Below are 17,735 nucleotides of genomic sequence, written 5' to 3'. Positions count from 1 at the left end.
CCACCATCCGAGAGTTGGCCATTTGGTAAGAGACTGCCATTCGGCCCAGTTCGCTCATTAGTCCGCAAGGAATCCCTTGCGGTCGGGGACAAAGGTGCTAAAAAGTCCATCAACTGCTTAAAATGTAATCAGGGTTTGGGCCACTCGCCGTATCTTATCGCTGTGACATGTGCCCAAGGCTTTAGAGTGAATCACGGTTTACGCTTTTGGCCAAAACAACTCATTCGGTGGGTCATCTAACCGAAATGGATAATCTAGGCGCCCTGCTTTTGACCCTCTGTGTCCTCAGCTTCCTGCTCTTTCTCCTGCGGGTGAGTGCCTCCAATCTTGACCAGGTCAATTCTTGTGGCAGCACCAACTCTTCGATTCCAGGTGCTTCTGATTGCCTGGCGCTCGTACTCGATGTCGCTGCGCTTAAAGGAGGAGCAAGGTGAGTAAGTTGGCGGGACGCTTGTGGAGAGCAAACATAAATATTTGCCCCAGTTGGGCCACTGAACTCGTTCTTGAGATGAGCGGGAGAACTAGAGTTCCTGTCCGCCATAAATCACCGACGACATTAATATATATTTATGCGTGTTGTCTATCTATTTGCGCACATTTATCATATCGCCTCATTAGATAAATTGCGAACACGAACAAAAAACAAAGCCCTGGCTCGACACTGGTTTTGTCGCCTTATCAGCTAATGATTACAAAGCAAATATGTGTGTTCTTGGTTTTCGGCCTGCCGTCTGACCCATGCCCGGATGTCCCGTCAATTCGGTGGCCAGTAGCTCAGGTTAGTCGGGTTGGTCGGTTCGATAGAGAACGGTTGTCTGAAAGGGGTTTCTAAATTTGTTCAGTACCGAAAATCGCAAAAGTCGGCGCGCAATTAATCCGGAAATAATTTAAACATGGCACCTGCCATAAACACAACGGCCAGCACCCTATTAACTACAACTGCTTCGGCGTTTAATGCCACATCCACGGTGGGGAACACTACAGTTAACACCACTGAAAGTTCGGTTTGGGAGAGCAGTTACACCACGCCCGTCACCATTTGGATCAACGATGGTGGCTACGATGGACCGTACCTGTTCTTCTACCCCAGCTACATCATCTACATCATCCTGGTCTTTCTGTTTGTTATCGCCTTTCCGCTGGCTATGATTATGGTAAGCCAATCCGAGTCGAGATGCTTCTCCTCCAGCTAACGACCAACTCACTCTTCCCAAAGAGCGCCAAACGCAAGCGGGACGTAACTGCCCGAAATCTCGCCCAGCAGAGACTACGAGGTAATTTCCCTTTCCAGGCTCGACAACAATTTTGTACTTTTAATTGGGGGACCACATTCAGCCTTAAATAACCTGTTTGAGTGCTTCGAAAAAGCCGAAGTTAATCAGTCCCAGATAGAGGTAGTAGCAATTGAGCTTTAACAGATCCCATCGTTCGCGTAACCGTAGCCAAAATATCCTCGAGGAACGGGAGCCGGAGGCGGATTGCTGGGTGCGCTGCTCGGCGTAGGAGGATTGAACACAGCACTTGGACATAACCCAGAAGGCGGTCATCCGGTTTTGCGTGCGCAGCGTGGCCTCGATGCCACGAATCAAATCATTGGTCTTCAGAATGAGCAGCATTTGGCGGTCTACCTGCTCAAGGACATCGGAAATGTGCGGTAGCACAAGCGAAGTGTTGTTCTGCAGCGTGTTCTTCTGCGGGATCAAGAGGTTAACTATGAGTCATTGAGAGTTAGGAGATTAAGCTGCCACGGACGTACCTCTTCTTTGGAATATTTGACTTTGGTCAGGCCCTGCATCACCGTCTCCCAAGGCCTTCCGGTCACCATGCACGCAAACAGACCGTACAGATCGCCCTGGAAAGGAAAATCAAATCACGGTTAAAAATTGACTGATTACACAAACTCTTTTAAATACCTTGATGCCCAGCTGCTCGCTGTGCTGCCGCATGGCTTTGCGGTCCACATTGAGGATGCTCAGCCAGAGCTTGGAGTAATCGTACCGGAACTTGTCCGTCAGATTGGCATACAGTCCGTGATCCAGCAATACGATTTCCAGACTGTTCTTCGGCGTGCGACGCACTAGGATGTTTCCCGGATGCGGATCGCTGTGCACAAAGCCAGTGCGGAAGATCATCTCGGAGTAGAGCTGCCCAATGCGGTTTGCCACTGCAAAAGTGTCAATTTTGTTCCGCCGGATGTAGTCGAGGTCCGTCACATGGCCGCCCTCCAGGTACTCCATGACCAGGACGCGAGAGGAGCTGAACTGCCAGTAGATCTTGGGCACCCTCAGCCAGGAGTACTTCTCAAACTGCTTGGCCACCTTCTCGGCGTTGCGTCCCTCGTTGAGAAAGTCCAGCTCAATGGGCAGGTTCTTCTTGGACTCCTCCACCAGCCAGTGGATCTTAAAGTCGGGAAATATCCGCGCTAGCACATTGACAGCCAGTTCCATGGTCTTCATGTCCACTCGGGAGTTACCCTTGACGTATGGATGTTGCACCTTGACAGCCACCACCTCGCCGCTCTTCAGGCGCGCCTTGTGCACCTGGGCCAGCGATGCGGTGCCCAGTGGCTCCCGCTCGAAGCTATCGAAGATGTCCTCCGGGTTGCAGCGTAAATCCTGCCTGATCACCTTGTATAAGTCCTCTATGGGGTTCTGCGGCGCATCGGAGTGCAGAACTTTCATGGTCTGCACGAACTCCTTGGGCAGCAGGTACTCCAGTGCCCCTATGTGCTGGCCAACCTTGATGTAGACGCCCTTGTTGGTGCAGATCAGCTGGAGTAGCTTCTGGGCGGCAATCTTGTGGACCCGGCTCTTCTCCGCCTTGTACTCGGGCGTCTCCTTGTCCCATTCCCTGTAGTAGAGCTCGCGCTTGTATGTGAGTGCCACGTCTACGACGGCGGCGGCGGATCGTGACAGCCTTACAATGCCCAGGGAGTTGGGGTCGTAGTCGTTGGTGTGCAGGCTCCAGCCGGCGGATGCGAGTCCGGCGCCCACGACGCCATAGCCTAGAAAGCGTCGCAGCAGCATCTCCTCCGGCTGAAAAAGGTATAGAGTGCTGTTCAGTCTGGCGTGCGAAATCAACAGGTGTCAATGTCGATTAACCTCTGGGCTTTCACCTCCGATTAACCGTGAACTTATCACGAGGAACTGAGTTTCTGCTCTGCACTTTGGACTTAGTTTTCTGCCAAATGAGTTTGGGCAAGTCGAACCCACTAAATATGTTGCACCTCCACAAACATTTTCATTTATAAATTTCACATTTGCATTTCCCCGTTCACATGCAGCTAAACTTTCACCTCGACAATTTGGCCAGCGTCATTATATAAACACCTGAATGAAGGTGAGCCGCTGCTCACTCGAAATACCTATCAAATAGTTTCACTTACTCGATTCTGTGCGCTTGAGGTGGCGCCGCGTTTTCGACGGCGCGTAGGTGTTGCAATAACAAACTCAGTGATTAAATTGAAGCTCCAACTTTTCGTGGTAGCAACAGCTGATCGGATGACGTCAGAGCAGCTGACCCAACAGCGCAGTTCAAAGCCGTAGCCGAAAGGGGTCGAGTTTATCGGAAAAGTAATTATCGTTGTTTACTACATTAAAGGAGAATTATTATGCTAATTCTAACGAAAGGTTTGACACTGTCGTTACTTTATTATATCCCCTGACTCATCGCTGCCTACGCCCCTGACTGCAAGCGGTTAACAGGTTAACAGATAGCGGTTAACATATGGCGGTTAACAGAGTAAAGCAGATTCGGTTGGTTTAACTAATAAGGATTAAAGAAAAATGCCGCCAAAATAAAAATAATTTGTCGTTAAGCTTATACATACTAATATATTTATTTTAAAAAAACTTCTGCGGTGACAAAAATGTTAACGGCAAAACCGGGCACCGATTAACATGACCAACAGTTTCTTGTCGTTCAAATATAAATTTTAAAAATTATCTTAAATGGAGAGTACATTATTTTTAAGTTCTTACAAAAAGAGATGACACCTTTTTCAATCAATTTCTTATGTCTTTGAGACTGTTACCTCTATTAGGTTTAAATTAAATACATTTTTAATGCAGTGATATCTTCCTCCCGCAGCCCGTCGCCAAATTGAGATCAATGTGACGAACAATCGCAACGGCGGCTCCGAAGGAGTCAGCAACGTGTGCGCAAACACCCAGGACGAGGTCAGTGTGTTGCCGAAGAGCATGGATCTACCGCCCAGCTACGATGAGGCAGCTTTCAGCGAGCGGAAGCAAGACAGCACCCTGACCATAGCCACCAGCTTGGAGGCGAGCAACCTCAATCTGGCGGCTGGAATCAACGAACCCCCGCCGATTTATGAGGCGAACGTGGCCACCACGACCACTTCCACCACCAGAACTGTGTTCTTGGTAAACGGCCAACCACCGGTGGTGTAAATCAGCATGGCGAATCGGAGGGTCCTTCTTTTATTCTTATTTATACACCATTCGAGACACCTTTTCAGTTTTGCCAATGTAAATAAACTTTGCTCCTCAAAAATTCTTTTTGTTTTGGCGAGATATAACATTTATATTCGTACTTAAGACTACACCACTTATTTACACATTTATGCATAACCAAATAAATGTATCTGGTGAAAACTATTAATGAAGAAAAAAAATATTTTTCGAATTCTCATCAGCTTAGCACTTATTGAAATACATACAATATCAGAAAATGTAAATCGGAAGGACTGCAAGAATATATAATATATCAAAAGCTTAACACAAAACTAAACGAAATTTTAACATAAATAGAGAACTAAAAACCTTGAGTACTAGCAACGCAGAATTTCATCGAGTGTGGGTCCCCAGCGTCCATACGGGTCTTTGGGAAGTATGAATATATTGTCGCACCACGTATATCCGAGCACGCGGTTCTCGATGATCTTTTTGAATGCTGGACTTTCGTGAATCAGGTCTCTGTAGTTGTCATTGGAAACTATGGCAGCATTGCATTCGTAGGCCAGCTGCAAAATGAAGCTAAAACAAAAAAGTTTTACTTTCTAATAGTGAAATAATGTTCTAAAATGCTCACCGATCATCGTAGCTGCTGGACATTTGGCCGGGAATGTTCTTGCATGGCGTAAGTACAATTTTGCCCTCCTTGTGTAGCTTATCAAGGAGCTCGGGATTTGACGATTTAAAGTTGTTTTTGCGAAACATTGGAATCACAGCCTTGGCATTATGGCCCATTTTGTCGAAATACTGCAAGCAATATTTGATCCCCTCTGAAGAAAACACGTTTGAGTTTCCATGCCTGTGGATGAATATAGAATAATTAGTTAAATCTCGATAAAAAGCTTTTCCTGGAATACTAACGCAAAAGCCACATTGCTGCCGTCGATGATAATCGGCCGCTTATTTGAATTTTTATTTGAGTCACTGGTCTCTTCAGTGTCCTTCGAAGGGTTGTATGTGTTGCTGTTATAATCTCCAAGTTGTTTCTTTTCAGCAGATGTAAAAAGGCTGTCATTCATTCGCCGACTCATTTTGGGCTTATCCGCAAGCCTGGGACTCTTTTTAAGCTTTTTCCCCTTCCTTGGCGGCGGCGAGTAAGACGGGATTGGGATGAAATCTAGTCCGCCAACAGTGTCCTCAATAAATATTACCGAATCGTTGTTATCTGCTATTGGACTCGGCACTTGTACTGGGCTATCTTCCAAGGTTATGATGGACTTCTTTAATTCGGAAGTCTTAACGATGGTAGAATACAACACTTCATTTTCAGTTTGTTGTTTTATACGAAGAGCAGCCTCGCCATTCAGATCTGTGACTATTTTTGGTTGTGTGAGAGTTTCAACAGTCTGAAGACTCTGGCAATCTTTAAAGAAGTTTTCACTTGTACATGGCTCCTCATCGTCAATATTTATAGTGACGTTCGGGGTCTCCAGCAACACGCAGTCGTCATCGTCGCTGCTCATTAACTCTTCAACGACTTCCCCGTCTTCAATAGTCTCATTTTGACGTTGGTCAGGTTCTTTAGAGGACTGGATTTCACATCAGAATGCATAAAAATATTATTGTAAATTTCTTAAAAGGTTTACCTTCTGTGGTCTGTAGAACTTTGGTTTGGGAAGCCCGGATTTTTTTGCTGGCGACACTTTGCTTTTGAAGTCCAATCTCCGCTTAATTCGTGGATTAGTCTGGGCTTTGTTCTTTTTCTTAATGGAGTCTAAAAGCTTAGCTACCAATTGGCGATCAAGTTTCTTTTTATTCGCTTTGTGTTTCAGGCTTTTGTGCGAGTTCTAAAAAACATTGAAAATTATAGTTGGATGATTTCAGTTTTAGAACTTTACCTTGGGTTTGCCGTCTTTTAACTTCACGAAGTTATTAGGCTGCCTCGCTGCTCTGGGCATTTTGGTACTTGTACTGGAGACCTCTGTTTCTTGCGTTGCTACCTATTTTAAAAAAAGTAAGTTGGATGATATCCAATATCTGAATATAAATTGATTTCATGTTTAGAACAGTAATTCAACTGCTCCTTTTTTTTCTTACTACGGAATACACATTTTATGCGTTTTTTAAGCGCAATTAATGAAACAGCACGTTTGGGACAACATTTACATACATCAATTTTATTGTGAGCTGGAGTCTACAGGGCTTACGTATATATCTAGGCGTACACACTAACTAGGAAAATGATTTTGATTACACTTCACTTAAGATTTAAATTATACGATGCATGGCAGAAAAGGTTGCTCCTTTGTATGCGGACGCCTGCAGTCAAACGAGGTAAAACGGCCAGTACGTACACAACTCAATAGCATTAAAAAAGCAGCCCCGTCGCATCCTGATCCCTCCAACCCCAGTCTACTGCTTCTTAAGCTCGCTGATCTCGCTGCGGATATTGTTGCGGGCCAACTCCTCGTATTTGTCATGAAACTCCCCAGTGGCGTAGATGGAGGGAATCATCAGCAGGGTCTCCAACACCTTGATTCGCATGGCCTTGTAGGTGGCGTCATCAAGATTTGCGTACTCCGAGCGGAGAAGAGTCGTATAGTGTTTGTATTCCTCCGGCGATGAGCTTGAGCGGTTAAAAAAGCCAATGAGCCAGACAAGGGATGATTGTCGAGATACTCACGCAAGCACCACCAGGTCGACATCCTGCAGCAAGTTGGCCTCGTCGTCATGGCACCAGGTCAATTGGTTCTCTGGAGTCTTGCGCCCCAGTAGATTGCACACCAAGCTCTTGGTGTGGTCCTGTTAGAAGTAAAACTTTCCAGGTAGAGACGGCTTTATCATCCCGGACTCTTACTCACATCCTCAATGACGGCGTCCTGGCAGAACTCCTCGAAGACCTCGCAATTCTGCTCGGCGCAGCTGCGGTTACCGTCAAAGTGATAGTATTGAAAGAAGGCAGCCAGCACGATGTTCGGATTGGCGACGCCAGCTAGATACGGCTCCTTGTGCTTCATCATTTCCTGCCAGTTGTGGTAGGCCCGGGCGGGATCCTCTGCGCTGAGGTGCTTCTGGATGCGGGCGAACCACTCCTTGGACACCTGCTCAGGCACATCGTGGTGCTCGCATACTTTCTTCCAGATCTTCTCCATTCCTGCTGGTGGGTTATTTGCGGTGCTTTGGCCTCTTGGATTTGGATGTTAATTAACTAGTTTCGTCAGCAGTGATTCAGTTGTCTGGAGTATCTGGACTGTCTGGCGTTTCTACAACTTTTCACTATTCACTGGGATTGTGGGGTGATGGGCGCTGGCGATTGCGCATTGCCAAAAAGAGCGTTCCAACACAAAATGGTCATCACTCGCGGGAAAACAGAAACTGCGCGGGAATTGACGCGAACTCGGAAAAGAACGATTTTCTTTTATAGATCTTGGACTTACATTCATGACGGAGTCAGGAGGAGCCTTTTTTTGGGGGCTGTTGGCAGACAACACGCGCAAGATTTTTGAAGCCTCAGCGGAGGCCTTTCCCCTTTTGTGCCACTGCTGTTTCGACTTGTTGGCCTTTTGGTGGCCTTTGTTGTTCCGGATTTTACCTATTTTGGGTCTTAATCGACGCAATGGGGGTAAAAATAATTAAAACTCTTGATCAGATTCCGCAATGTGCGTGATATGTTTTGGTATTTTTCCAGGCATTAGGGGCAGTCCATAGCTCCTAATTGCGGACTAATAGGCGATAGGAGATTTAGGTAGGGCTGCCGTTACATTGTTTTACTTGTTATGTATGAAAACATGAATCAATAGTTCAAAGTAAACTTGCGTTTAAGATTAAGCTTTTTCATTTTGACCCACAGAAAAACGTAATCAGAATTTTTTTAAATCGGAATGACTTTTCATGAATTTATTTATATGCAAAAAACATAATCGTACTTGTTTCGATACTATCGATTAATTTTAATTTCTCCCACGTTGTTAACAACACTGGCTCTCATTGGACGAAAACAAATTTTCGCAAAATCGTAAACAAAACTTTTGACTGGAGATGGAGCAGGACTAAGGGCTTTCCAGTCGATCCGTTTACATCATGGCGACCTGTGTGCTCTGTTTGACGAGCTCTGAATCTGCTTACGGACTGGAGTCGGCGGAGGGCGTCCGGCTGAAAATAAGGGCGACCATCAGCAAACATTTTTCATTTTCAGAGGTAAGCTGTGCGCCATAATCGCAAGCTTAGGTGCTTTGGAACTAAGTCTTTCCTTTCCCGCAGGTCCATTCAGCGGGTAGTGATGCGTCGGTCTGTCGGGAGTGCTGGGACTGTGTCAGCAGTTTCGAGGAGTTCCACCAGCGTGTATCCCGCCTGCACCAGGAGAGGAGCAGCGACTCCAAGAGCGTGCCCATCGAATTCTGCGGCCAGGCAGAGGAGGCTATTAATCCGCTGTACTCCGTGGAACTGGACGCCCTGGCCGAGGGCTTCTTTGCGCCCAATGAGGTCAAGGTGGAGGTGAACGAACTGGAACCTCTGCCGAAAGTGGAACTTCTGGAGGATCCAGTTAACACGGAAACAAGAACAGCCTCCAAGCGGCTGGGTGACCAAAACGACGGATTACACCACCCAAAGCGACGCATTAAAAACGAACAAGCAGTCGACAGTGATTCGGATGTACCTCTAGCGGATTTTCTGTCCTCAGACATTAAGAGCAGCTCCAATGGACCAGATAAGGATAACGAACCGACCAAGGGCCGTCCGCTACGAAGAAGCACAAGACGTGGACGTCCGCCCAAGCCAAAACCGGAGTTGCATGCTTCTCCCAAAAAAGAACCTGATTCCGATGAGGACGATGACGATGTTGCTTCGAGGGAAAATGACATGGAGTTCGTACCTCCCGAGGCTGTTCTGGGCACAGAAGATAGCGCTAGCTCCTCCAGTGAAAGCAGTGGCGAGGACTCGGACCACAGTCTGCCGGACATTGAGCCCGAAGAACGCTACGCCGAAATTCCGAAGCGGGTGGTGGTAAAACCCAAGAAGTACCGAAAACGGGAGAAGCCGCTGGTCCCACCAGTTCGCCTAAGCCGCGAAGAGATCGAGCGACGGAAGCTGCAGCAGAGCGAATACGATGACATTATCCTGCAGTTCTTCAAGAAATTTCCCTGCCACATCTGTAATCTGCTGGTGCAAAACTTTGCGGACATGCGACGCCACCAGCGCGTTTCCCACAGCATCGAGTCGGGCTACATAGAGTGCTGTGGAAAGAAGTTCCACATACGCAAGGCCTTGGCGGAGCATGTGCTGGTCCACAAGAACCCAGATCACTTCATGTGCTCGCAGTGTGGGCGGGTGTTCCAGGATTCACGCAGCCTGGAGATCCACGAGCAGACGCACACGAACCCGGAGGTTAAAACAGAGCCGAAGGAGAAGCGAGTCTACCAGTGCGAGAAGTGTCCCAAGAGCTTCACCACCAAGGCGGCCATCGAGTACCACGATGTGTCTAAGCACGTGCCCAAGTCCGAGTTTAAGTTCTCCTGCCCAGAGTGCAACAAAAAGTGGGTACTTTTCAATTTCAAAAGTTGATCTCCGAAGTAATCCCCAATGCTTTCAGGATTCCCACGGAGCGCAAACTAAAGGAGCACCTGCGATACATGCACGACCCGGAAACGGCCATCATCTGCGATAAGTGCGGTAAGACACTGCGCTCCCAAACGAATCTCAAAAAGCACCACGAGCTGGAACATTCCGAGGAGCCGCGTCCCAAGCCCGATCCCGTCCAGTGCGAGATCTGCGGCACCTGGCTGCGCCACCTGTCCGGCCTAAAGCAGCACATGAACACGGTGCACGAGCCGCCGGGCGGCGAGCATCGGTGCCACATCTGCAACAAGACGTCCACCAACTCCAGAGCCCTCAAGCGCCACATCTACCACAACCATCTCTGCGAGCGCAAGTTCAAGTGCGGCATGTGCGAGAAAGCCTTCAAAAGGCCCCAGGACCTTAGGGTGAGTTTCAGATCCACTTATGAAGCATCAAGGTTTTCATCACCCGAATCAAATAGGAACACACGTCCACGCACACTGGGGAGGTGCTGTACACCTGCCCCAACTGCCCCATGACGTTCTTTTCCAACGCCAACATGTACAAGCACCGCCAGCGGCTGCATCGCGCCGAATGGGAGGCGGATCGCAAGAAGCCGCTGCCGCCGAACATTATGAAGATATCGCAGGGCGCCACCACGGCGATGAAGAAGCGTCAGGCCAGCGGCGCCCTGTTTCCGCAGTCGGAACAGAAGCAATAGCATTTGTCCATTTACGACATCTATAGATAGTAGATAAATCGTCAAACCATTATTATTAACACACACTTAGCACACAGATAAGTTAGGCCATAAATAAGTAGACATGGACATATTTACATCGATTTACGAGCTTGTATCTTATCTAGCAGTCGTCCTGCGGTATGCGGATCTCCTCGCACATGCCGTCCTCCCGGTGAATGCTCGCCCAATGCTGGGAGAGCTCGCGGCTGATGGCCTTGCGGAACACCATACACGAGATGTGCGGTAGCTTCTCGAAACGCACGCGCAGCAGGCCGATCCTGGCCAGCGAGTAACGCCAGTTCTTCATGAGGTGCGCGTTCTTGCCCACGTGCTGGGAATCGGGCGTGATGAGCACGAGGATGCCTTCGGGCAGGAGCAGGTCGTAGGCTTTGCGGCAGCACTGCAGCCGCTGCTCAGCGCTAGGCATGTATTCCAGCAGCAGGCTGAAGATGACACACTCGAAGCGGTTCGCCGGCAGTCTTGTCACGCTGCCCTCCTTTAGCTCTGGCTGTTCCAGCCCTGGCACCACCTCCACCTGAAGGAAGTCCGCCTGCAGAACGTCCTCGGTAGCGGGGCACAGGTCCAGAGCAGTGACCTCAAGGTGCGGGGCACTGGCAAAGGGGTTGAAGCAGCTGCCTACGTCTAACACGCGCAGTCTGTCCGGCGGCTCCTCCATCTGCCGGCACTCCACCTCGCCCATCGTGCCCTCGGCTCTGTACGAGTCCAGCAAGCGCTGCTCCCGCTGCCGTTTTTGCAAGTATATGCCCTCGGTGAAGAAGTACTTGGTAATATAGTCGACAGCCCACTTGATGCGGCTTCTGGCTTGAAGCTCCTCGTTGTTTCCGTTTGTCTCCCAAATGGCCGCTAGCTGCCGCATGGCCTTAGCGTACTCCGCCAGTCGCTTAGCGTTCCTGGGGCTCGTGTGCTCCTGCCAGGCCGCCGCAGCGCCGTGCTCTTTCGTCAGCTGACGCAGGCTCTCGTGGCAGCTCTTCACGATGCTGGCCAGGCGCTGGTGCTCCTCCGTGGCCATTCCGCAAACGTTTGAACGATTCGAAGGGAACTCGGGTTGTTTACGTTGGTTGGCTTCTGTTCAGTACATACTTACATATGTGTATGATAAGCTCGACTAATCGGACATTGTTATCGTTATCGCTGTGTGTTTAACCTGGCGGGTGAACCGTTTAAAAAGTATTTGAAAAATGAACGGACGTCCACAAATGCTATAGATCATTTTTTTTATTTATTTATTTTATGTTCTTTCCCTCGATTGAAGCAGATTGCTTTTCCTTCCAAAACGCACTATCAATTTTATTCAATTTTTGGGATCTGTCTATAAACTTTCTTGCATCCTGGTTGTCATAATTCTGGGATGTGGAGAGTCGTCAAACCAGGACATCACGTTGGCGCAAAGCGCAAGGACGTCCATCCTCGGATTCGGAGGAAACACTCTGCCGAAGCACTCCAGCAACATAGGTTGTCGACGAACCACCTCGTAGTATTCGTCAGCGGAAATAATGGTGTCTTTGTCAAGATCAAATTTTTGAAAGAGCATTTCCTTCATGTCCTTTAGAAATTTTAAATTTATAAATATACATACACATGGACAAGTCAAGCATTAATAAGTTTTTCTTACCAGCCGCAACTCAATGGCTTCGTCTTCGTCCTCGCTCTCAAAGAACTTGCTCACAAAAAACCCAACAACCTCGCCATTCAACTGCATCAGGTCAGCTTTGTCGTAAATCTGACAACAAAAAATTAAAACATAAATTCATGGTATCAAATTAGTCCCTTTCAACTCACTGAGAAGGCAAACTCCATCTTCATTTGCAGATCTCTAGTAAAATAAATGGTAAATAGCCTCACAAAGGACTCCAAGTGAATATGCTTATCAGGAAAAAAGTCCGGAGGTCTAGAGCCCGGAGTGTTGGCTATTCTAAATACAATGGTCGCGATAAGGTCGCGATCCACAATCTCAAACATAAGCTCCATTAACACCGTAAGCTGAAGGAGGGTCATATATTTGGCGCGTGGTCCGTTGACAAGGACGAACTTGTGGAAAACCATCACAATGCTGACCAGCTCGTTGTGGGTGAAGATCGAGTCCTTTTTTAACTTGGCTATGGCTTTGGCATACAAATAATTAAAACGCGCATTTTCCACCGTATCCAGGGTTTCGTCCAAATCCTTCATTTTACGTTACTTTAAGATAATTTATGTGTTCCAAAAATTAAAAAATTACACGGCGTTTAAAAAAATTCGTCTACTCTAACTGTTTTTACTTGAACTTGAATTTTACCAATAGTCATAAGCACCCTTCGATCTAAATACTGAGGTTGTTTATCTCTGATCTCAAACCCTTTTCCTAGCTATTTAAACAAAATTCCCAGTTGTTTACACACTATGTATTTTTATTTCATTATCTAATGGTTTAATTTTACCTTGCTTTCGCCCGATATACGGCATTTATTAAGCTGAAGCAAGTGACAGGATATTACAGCGCTATACAACACGACGTACAGTAACTTATGATTACACGAATTATAAAAGTTGTTCGTTTTTATGTATGAACAAACATACATTGATTTACATTTACGGCATGGTTGCAACCCTAAGTATAAATGGTAGTTGTATAAAAAAAAGCTTAGAACTAAAAAAAATGAATATATAAAAATAATACAGTGGCCATAGAGAATACTGACTGATGAGTTAATTGCGTTCTGCAAAAGGGGAACTTATTCAGAGTCTGTGCTTGAGTATTTTTGTTCTTTTTTTTTCGACGACACAACCGCGTTTTGAATTGATCTCTTCCTCGCCGGGGTACTTAAAAGATATATCGATACAATTATATAATACTAATTTCTTGAAAATGCAATGTCTGTGAGTTCAAGTGGTGCGAAATGCACAAAAAACAACAGTCCATTTGTCCGTGTGGCAACTTGAGTGTGTCGATGAGTATTCGTATTCGTATCCGGCGCCTCCAGACTCGGAGCTGTATGTTCGGATTTCTGGAACTCCGGCTGACCGGATGAGCTACATTTCGCTAAACGTATTTCAAGCTAAATTTTAAAGTACTGTTGATGTTTCCTCTAAATGCCCTTACACGCTAATTGCTGGCAATTCGTATTGTATATGCATATGAGCCAACGGCCCTGCCCCTTAGTTGCAGGCGGCATTGAGCGCCAGCGCTCCCTCCGCACTGGTCGATGGCCCGACCTCGTGAACATTGTTGTAGTCCGCTTTGGCATTACACTTCGCCGAGCTCTGCTCCTGTATGCTCCCGTTCAAGCCGCTTCCCTTTAGCGCGTATATCCCCAGGCGCGCCTCGTGCTCCCGCCGCTGCTGTCGTAGCCGGATGTCATGCTCCTCCCGCATGTGCCGCAGCTTGAGGTCCTGCTCCTGCCGGTAGTACGCCATCTTCACCTCCTGCTCCATCTGCTCGAAGCGCAACTTTTGCTCGTGCTCCCGCCTGGCGTAGTCGATCTCGGCCAGGCGTGCCTGTTTAAGCAGCCGGAACAGGTCCTGCTTGTACTTGTGCTCCATCTCAGAGGAGCTGACGAGATCCAGTGGCTGGCTGTTCGTGTCCACCGCTGCTGCGGCGCTCAAGGAAAACTGCTGGAGCGAGGAGGCCGGTGCTACTTTGTTGGAGTCCTCGTTTTCGTCAGAAAGAAGGGACTGAGCCTGTGATAGCTGTGATAAAAATGGACCATTATTAGTTAGCATAATAAAAAGAATAGTTATAGAGTGCAAGAAAAGTGGTACATCGCGAACGTTCTGATTCCTAAATAGGAATTTGCTTGGAATGCTCTCAGGACGTTTCTACTCACATTCCGTTGTCGCCTTTTTCGCGGCGAGACTGCGCCCTTTTCATTCTCCTCCCCCGTTTCGGTGGATGCTTCTGTCTTGGCGCCCGAGGGCGAGGGCTTGGCCTTGGCCCGTTTGCGTCGCTGGGCTGCCGGCTGGGCGGGAGTGGCCTCTTGCTGCGAATCTCCATCCCCGCCGGCGGTGGAGGGCGGCGGCGAGGGGATGGCGATGGTGGAGGTCTGCAGCGTATCCTCGCTGGCATTTGTAGAGTTGGGCAGAGCGGCCAGCGGCATGTCCTCGTCCTCATCGATATCTAGCAGCTCCTTTTTGACGGCCCCGTTGCTGTTAGCGCTGCGCGTCTGGCTGCGCGAGCTAACAGGATCTTTCTGCATCTCCTCAAGGAACTCGATCATGCGCATCCCCTCAAGAGCGTCCGCCTTTGGGTGCTTCTGCTGGTGCTCCCGCTTAGCGGAGTTCTTCATGCTGCGCCACTGCACCTGGATCTGCTCCAGCAGGCGGTGTCGGAAGTTGAGTGCATTGAACCTGTATGAAGTGAAGTGTTTTATAAAATACTCCTGTATCCCGATTGCGCAACTTACTGCTTGGTGATCTGCGACCACGCCAGACGCTTGGCCTTTATGCTCTTTGCGTCCACGCTGCGGTTTTCCACGAAGGCCACCTTCGACTTGATGACCTCGAGGAGCAACCCCCGCTCGGCCTCCTCCCAGTTGAGCGAGCGCTTCTTTCGCGTGCCCTTTTTCTTGCCACCTTCCTTTTCGGCAGCATCCTCGGCCGCATCCTCCGCGTTCTCCGCCCCCTCATCCGTCATGGCGCTGCTTGATTTCTGCGGTTTCAGATCCACCTTCTCGTCCTCGTCATCGTCTTCCGGCGGCGAGGAGGATCCTTTTCCGGCCAAGAGCTCCTCCAGTTTCATTGCAAAGGGGCTTTACTGTTGGTTGGATTCCAATTTGAATGGCCAGGCTTGCAAAAATCGTATTTGATTTCTGTATATACTGGAGCACAGTGTTGCCAGATGACGCAAGGAAGAGTGATGCCAGTATTTTCAAGCCAGTAGAAATGGCTTATAAAAATACCAAATTTCATTAAAGAAGCAAAGTGAGTACTAACTATTAGAGCTTTTGTGTCATGCTAGTGCACTTTGCGTTTTGTTTTAAACTTTGTTTGACTAGTATTTTCAGTATTATTAATATGTACTTTGTTATGGAATATATTCGCATTAGGCCGCATATATTTGAGTGTTTAAGTTATAATTTCTGAAAACCTTCCTTAAAAATTAAAAACTGGTGCGCGTTAATACCGAAAGGGGCACCCTAATTAAATAAAAATACCTAGTAAAAATACCTAGTCCGTCCAGTCACGGTCATACTTGGTATCGAACGAGTGAGTAGCAGGCGTAATTTTTTGTTTCATAAGAACTTTAATTTAAGAATATATATTTTACCAAACAGCGAGATGGCTTTCGGAGACTACCCAGCTGAGTACAACCCAAAGGTTCATGGGCCCTACGACCCGGCCCGCTTCTACGGCAAAGGTGAGAAGAGGCCGCGAAATTACGTAATTTTCGCTCTGTGTTTTGCGGCAGGCGCAGAGCACATTTATCCCGATTGGCCTAGATTCTAACCAATTTACATAATTCCCGACTTTCTGATCCGTAGCCGATGTGCCCTTCGGCCAGGTAAAGCTGGGCGAGATCGGTGCCTGGCTGGGACGCCGCAACAAGACCCCGAACGCCGTGGCCGGAGCCGTAAGCCGTGCCTGGTGGCGCTGGCAGCACAAGTACGTGTTCCCCAAGCGCGCCGGGATCGCTCCCTTCTTCCAGCTGACCGTCGCTAGCATGACGTTCTTCTATCTGATTAACTACACCAAGTTGAAGCACCACAGGAACTACAAGTACCACTAAACGGCGCTGCCCGGTGTTCTTGCACCTCCTCCTCCAGCGATACACACTTTCCTCAAAGCGTGCGAGTGGCGGGCTAACACCATCAACTATCTATATTTGGCTTTTGTGTTTTGAAAACTGCTTAAGTGAATAAAACGGCTGCGAATATCCATGCTGCCATAGACCCTCAATTGTTGCTGCAATCAAAAGCTGCATTCGGGCCAATATCGAGCTCGGATTCTGAGTGATCCCAGGTGGAAGTTGGTCTGGCCGTGTGCATCTCGCAGACGAAGGGCAGCTCACGCTCGCAGTGCAGGGTTTGCCAAGTTCCCTGCGGCGTCAGGGCCACGCAGCTAGCGTTTGTCAGCTCCTGACTGATGATTTGCAAAGATTAGTGTAAACTAATTCGAAATAATTGATTTTTAACCCACCCGAGGCGAGGATGACCGGCTGCCCAGGCCCTGTACAAAAAGCAGTTGAGGCTTTCCTTTTGAGAGTTCCGAAAATCTAGTGGGTTCAGTGAAGTGGAGCTATTGTACACCAAACCTACAAAGGCCAAGAACACATTTCTTTCTGATTGAGACTTCCTGTTGAACTGGAGCAACCACTGAGCCAAGGACTTCGTCCTGTGCTCTGAGGCTATGTGAGCCAGACTGCCGATAAACTCCGAGGAATTGGTGCAGGTCAGCGACGCATTCAAATAAACAGTAGGCTGCGTGAAGACCACAAACAGTCCAACTTCCGGTATACAACTATAGTTTTTAACAACTGTCCAAACAGATTTATAGATTCCCTAGTGGTTAAACACACATTCTACTGTACCAACCTGTTGGCCTGCCATATAAACTGTAATAATCAAAGCGACTATCATTAACCATCCCAGAGAACGTGCTGTTCTGGGGACACTGAAGCACATGGCAGTTGAAAAACTCGCCTGGTTGGTCAAAAACACTGAAACGACTTCGAATGTGCTGCTGCTTTTGGCCCTCCTTTCCATACGGCCTCTGTTCGAAAACGTTTGTACTTCTCTTTGAGCCTCCAGGGGAGTAGTTGAGGGCCAAGCCACGTAGTTCGTGAGCCAGATTGGTGCATTCCTCCAGGGAGGAGGTGTTTTCCAGAGCCAATGCATCGTTAGCCGAGGCCCTCTGACACTGGCGCACGAGATGAAACTGAAGTGAATGAGATTTTTCAGTAGGACAATTTAGGGAGCCCAGGGTTAAACAAGACAGTAAATTATATATAAGAAATTTAAAAATCATTTTGACGATACAATAAAGTAGAATTCTTAGGAAGAGATTGATATTTGCTTCCGATGGGAGCT

The 17,735-nt window shown here is 47.9% G+C and overlaps 10 protein-coding genes across 12 annotated transcripts; 3 read left to right on the top strand and 7 right to left on the bottom strand.

Annotated features, from left to right (window-relative positions):
* The first annotated feature begins 140 nt into the window (after positions 1-140).
* LOC108101852 lies at positions 141-4,515 on the top strand. Of its 2 annotated transcripts, none has more exons than XM_017206372.2 (3): positions 141-311; positions 373-430; positions 4,090-4,515. In XM_017206372.2, the coding sequence occupies exons 1-3, from the start codon at positions 246-248 to the stop codon at positions 4,410-4,412; spliced, it is 447 nt and encodes a 148-aa protein (XP_017061861.1). In that variant the 5' UTR covers positions 141-245; the 3' UTR covers positions 4,413-4,515. The 2 variants fall into 2 exon arrangements, with proteins under 2 accessions (XP_017061861.1, XP_017061860.1); XM_017206371.2 differs by lacking the exons at positions 141-311; positions 373-430 and adding exons at positions 759-1,154; positions 1,217-1,274.
* On the bottom strand, positions 1,279-3,517 carry LOC108101848 (aarF domain-containing kinase 1). 2 transcript variants are annotated; one of them, XM_017206366.1, is made up of 4 exons: positions 3,386-3,517; positions 1,914-3,035; positions 1,757-1,852; positions 1,279-1,691 (listed from the first exon to the last, which is right to left on the bottom strand). In XM_017206366.1, the coding sequence occupies exons 2-4, from the start codon at positions 3,024-3,026 to the stop codon at positions 1,338-1,340; spliced, it is 1,563 nt and encodes a 520-aa protein (XP_017061855.1). In that variant the 5' UTR covers positions 3,027-3,035; positions 3,386-3,517; the 3' UTR covers positions 1,279-1,337. The 2 variants fall into 2 exon arrangements, with proteins under 2 accessions (XP_017061855.1, XP_017061856.1); XM_017206367.1 differs by lacking the exon at positions 3,386-3,517 and adding an exon at positions 3,102-3,361.
* On the bottom strand, positions 4,516-8,117 carry LOC108101849. The gene is made up of 6 exons (XM_017206368.1): positions 7,853-8,117; positions 6,314-6,415; positions 6,062-6,262; positions 5,337-6,004; positions 5,053-5,274; positions 4,516-4,997 (listed from the first exon to the last, which is right to left on the bottom strand). Exons 1-6 carry the CDS (start codon positions 7,856-7,858, stop codon positions 4,793-4,795), a joined length of 1,404 nt encoding a protein of 467 aa, XP_017061857.1. The 5' UTR covers positions 7,859-8,117; the 3' UTR covers positions 4,516-4,792.
* LOC108101853 lies at positions 6,565-7,795 on the bottom strand. The gene is made up of 3 exons (XM_017206373.1): positions 7,277-7,795; positions 7,099-7,217; positions 6,565-7,041 (listed from the first exon to the last, which is right to left on the bottom strand). The coding sequence occupies exons 1-3, from the start codon at positions 7,565-7,567 to the stop codon at positions 6,828-6,830; spliced, it is 624 nt and encodes a 207-aa protein (XP_017061862.1). The 5' UTR covers positions 7,568-7,795; the 3' UTR covers positions 6,565-6,827.
* A 255-nt stretch (positions 8,118-8,372) lies between the features above and the next one.
* On the top strand, positions 8,373-10,814 carry LOC108101847 (zinc finger protein weckle). Its single transcript, XM_017206365.2, has 4 exons — positions 8,373-8,612; positions 8,676-9,949; positions 10,006-10,396; positions 10,453-10,814. The coding sequence occupies exons 1-4, from the start codon at positions 8,496-8,498 to the stop codon at positions 10,690-10,692; spliced, it is 2,022 nt and encodes a 673-aa protein (XP_017061854.1). The 5' UTR covers positions 8,373-8,495; the 3' UTR covers positions 10,693-10,814.
* On the bottom strand, positions 10,720-11,850 carry LOC108101850 (S-adenosylmethionine sensor upstream of mTORC1). Its single transcript, XM_017206369.1, has one exon. The coding sequence runs from the start codon at positions 11,741-11,743 to the stop codon at positions 10,835-10,837; it is 909 nt and encodes a 302-aa protein (XP_017061858.1). The 5' UTR covers positions 11,744-11,850; the 3' UTR covers positions 10,720-10,834.
* An 81-nt stretch (positions 11,851-11,931) lies between these two features.
* LOC108101851 lies at positions 11,932-13,016 on the bottom strand. Its single transcript, XM_017206370.2, has 3 exons — positions 12,514-13,016; positions 12,347-12,454; positions 11,932-12,277 (listed from the first exon to the last, which is right to left on the bottom strand). The coding sequence occupies exons 1-3, from the start codon at positions 12,901-12,903 to the stop codon at positions 12,044-12,046; spliced, it is 732 nt and encodes a 243-aa protein (XP_017061859.1). The 5' UTR covers positions 12,904-13,016; the 3' UTR covers positions 11,932-12,043.
* An 84-nt stretch (positions 13,017-13,100) lies between these two features.
* Positions 13,101-15,547, bottom strand: LOC108101919 (nuclear receptor corepressor 2). Its single transcript, XM_017206497.2, has 3 exons — positions 15,114-15,547; positions 14,538-15,057; positions 13,101-14,400 (listed from the first exon to the last, which is right to left on the bottom strand). Exons 1-3 carry the CDS (start codon positions 15,446-15,448, stop codon positions 13,870-13,872), a joined length of 1,386 nt encoding a protein of 461 aa, XP_017061986.1. The 5' UTR covers positions 15,449-15,547; the 3' UTR covers positions 13,101-13,869.
* A 332-nt stretch (positions 15,548-15,879) lies between these two features.
* Positions 15,880-16,605, top strand: LOC108101920 (putative ATP synthase subunit f, mitochondrial). Its single transcript, XM_017206498.2, has 3 exons — positions 15,880-15,915; positions 15,984-16,066; positions 16,191-16,605. The coding sequence occupies exons 2-3, from the start codon at positions 15,988-15,990 to the stop codon at positions 16,433-16,435; spliced, it is 324 nt and encodes a 107-aa protein (XP_017061987.1). The 5' UTR covers positions 15,880-15,915; positions 15,984-15,987; the 3' UTR covers positions 16,436-16,605.
* Positions 16,506-17,673, bottom strand: LOC108101789. Its single transcript, XM_017206265.1, has 3 exons — positions 17,241-17,673; positions 16,846-17,182; positions 16,506-16,788 (listed from the first exon to the last, which is right to left on the bottom strand). Exons 1-3 carry the CDS (start codon positions 17,671-17,673, stop codon positions 16,602-16,604), a joined length of 957 nt encoding a protein of 318 aa, XP_017061754.1. The 3' UTR covers positions 16,506-16,601.
* Positions 17,674-17,735: the final 62 nt, after the last annotated feature.

Source organism: Drosophila ficusphila, unplaced genomic scaffold (genome assembly GCF_018152265.1).
Source record: "Drosophila ficusphila isolate 14025-0441.05 unplaced genomic scaffold, ASM1815226v1 contig_414, whole genome shotgun sequence".
Taxonomy (NCBI): Eukaryota; Metazoa; Arthropoda; class Insecta; order Diptera; family Drosophilidae; genus Drosophila; species Drosophila ficusphila.
Note: the sequence above shows the minus strand (reverse complement) of the source record. Positions and strands in the feature narration are given on the sequence as shown.

What these genes read in the sequence shown, in the direction of transcription:
- LOC108101920 (XM_017206498.2), top strand. Translation starts at nt 15,988, where the DNA reads ATGGCTTTCGGAGACTACCCAGCTGAGTACAACCCAAAGGTTCATGGG. An exon ending in GGCCCGCTTCTACGGCAAAG is followed by an intron (nt 16,067 to 16,190) that starts GTGAGAAGAGGC and finishes TCTGATCCGTAG; the next exon opens with CCGATGTGCCCTTCGGCCAG.
- LOC108101852 (XM_017206371.2), top strand. Translation starts at nt 894, where the DNA reads ATGGCACCTGCCATAAACACAACGGCCAGCACCCTATTAACTACAACT. An exon ending in TTCCGCTGGCTATGATTATG is followed by an intron (nt 1,155 to 1,216) that starts GTAAGCCAATCC and finishes CTCTTCCCAAAG; the next exon opens with AGCGCCAAACGCAAGCGGGA. An exon ending in CGCCCAGCAGAGACTACGAG is followed by an intron (nt 1,275 to 4,089) that starts GTAATTTCCCTT and finishes TTCCTCCCGCAG; the next exon opens with CCCGTCGCCAAATTGAGATC.
- LOC108101851 (XM_017206370.2), bottom strand. Translation starts at nt 12,903, where the DNA reads ATGAAGGATTTGGACGAAACCCTGGATACGGTGGAAAATGCGCGTTTT. An exon ending in AGATGGAGTTTGCCTTCTCA is followed by an intron (nt 12,455 to 12,513) that starts GTGAGTTGAAAG and finishes TTTTGTTGTCAG; the next exon opens with ATTTACGACAAAGCTGACCT. An exon ending in AAGCCATTGAGTTGCGGCTG is followed by an intron (nt 12,278 to 12,346) that starts GTAAGAAAAACT and finishes AAATTTCTAAAG; the next exon opens with GACATGAAGGAAATGCTCTT.
- LOC108101789 (XM_017206265.1), bottom strand. Translation starts at nt 17,673, where the DNA reads ATGATTTTTAAATTTCTTATATATAATTTACTGTCTTGTTTAACCCTG. An exon ending in TTTATATGGCAGGCCAACAG is followed by an intron (nt 17,183 to 17,240) that starts GTTGGTACAGTA and finishes CTGTTTGGACAG; the next exon opens with TTGTTAAAAACTATAGTTGT. An exon ending in GCCGGTCATCCTCGCCTCGG is followed by an intron (nt 16,789 to 16,845) that starts GTGGGTTAAAAA and finishes GCAAATCATCAG; the next exon opens with TCAGGAGCTGACAAACGCTA.
- LOC108101849 (XM_017206368.1), bottom strand. An exon ending in TAAAAGACGGCAAACCCAAG is followed by an intron (nt 6,263 to 6,313) that starts GTAAAGTTCTAA and finishes AATGTTTTTTAG; the next exon opens with AACTCGCACAAAAGCCTGAA. An exon ending in GGCAGCAATGTGGCTTTTGC is followed by an intron (nt 5,275 to 5,336) that starts GTTAGTATTCCA and finishes ATTCATCCACAG; the next exon opens with GCATGGAAACTCAAACGTGT.
- LOC108101919 (XM_017206497.2), bottom strand. Translation starts at nt 15,448, where the DNA reads ATGAAACTGGAGGAGCTCTTGGCCGGAAAAGGATCCTCCTCGCCGCCG. An exon ending in TGGTCGCAGATCACCAAGCA is followed by an intron (nt 15,058 to 15,113) that starts GTAAGTTGCGCA and finishes CACTTCATACAG; the next exon opens with GTTCAATGCACTCAACTTCC. An exon ending in GAAAAAGGCGACAACGGAAT is followed by an intron (nt 14,401 to 14,537) that starts GTGAGTAGAAAC and finishes TTTTTATCACAG; the next exon opens with CTATCACAGGCTCAGTCCCT.
- LOC108101847 (XM_017206365.2), top strand. Translation starts at nt 8,496, where the DNA reads ATGGCGACCTGTGTGCTCTGTTTGACGAGCTCTGAATCTGCTTACGGA. An exon ending in TGCCCAGAGTGCAACAAAAA is followed by an intron (nt 9,950 to 10,005) that starts GTGGGTACTTTT and finishes CAATGCTTTCAG; the next exon opens with GATTCCCACGGAGCGCAAAC. An exon ending in AAAGGCCCCAGGACCTTAGG is followed by an intron (nt 10,397 to 10,452) that starts GTGAGTTTCAGA and finishes CGAATCAAATAG; the next exon opens with GAACACACGTCCACGCACAC.
- LOC108101853 (XM_017206373.1), bottom strand. Translation starts at nt 7,567, where the DNA reads ATGGAGAAGATCTGGAAGAAAGTATGCGAGCACCACGATGTGCCTGAG. An exon ending in AGGACGCCGTCATTGAGGAT is followed by an intron (nt 7,218 to 7,276) that starts GTGAGTAAGAGT and finishes TACTTCTAACAG; the next exon opens with GACCACACCAAGAGCTTGGT. An exon ending in GTCGACCTGGTGGTGCTTGC is followed by an intron (nt 7,042 to 7,098) that starts GTGAGTATCTCG and finishes TAACCGCTCAAG; the next exon opens with CTCATCGCCGGAGGAATACA.
- LOC108101850 (XM_017206369.1), bottom strand. Translation starts at nt 11,743, where the DNA reads ATGGCCACGGAGGAGCACCAGCGCCTGGCCAGCATCGTGAAGAGCTGC.
- LOC108101848 (XM_017206366.1), bottom strand. Translation starts at nt 3,026, where the DNA reads ATGCTGCTGCGACGCTTTCTAGGCTATGGCGTCGTGGGCGCCGGACTC. An exon ending in GCGAGCAGCTGGGCATCAAG is followed by an intron (nt 1,853 to 1,913) that starts GTATTTAAAAGA and finishes TTTCCTTTCCAG; the next exon opens with GGCGATCTGTACGGTCTGTT. An exon ending in TCAAATATTCCAAAGAAGAG is followed by an intron (nt 1,692 to 1,756) that starts GTACGTCCGTGG and finishes TTGATCCCGCAG; the next exon opens with AAGAACACGCTGCAGAACAA.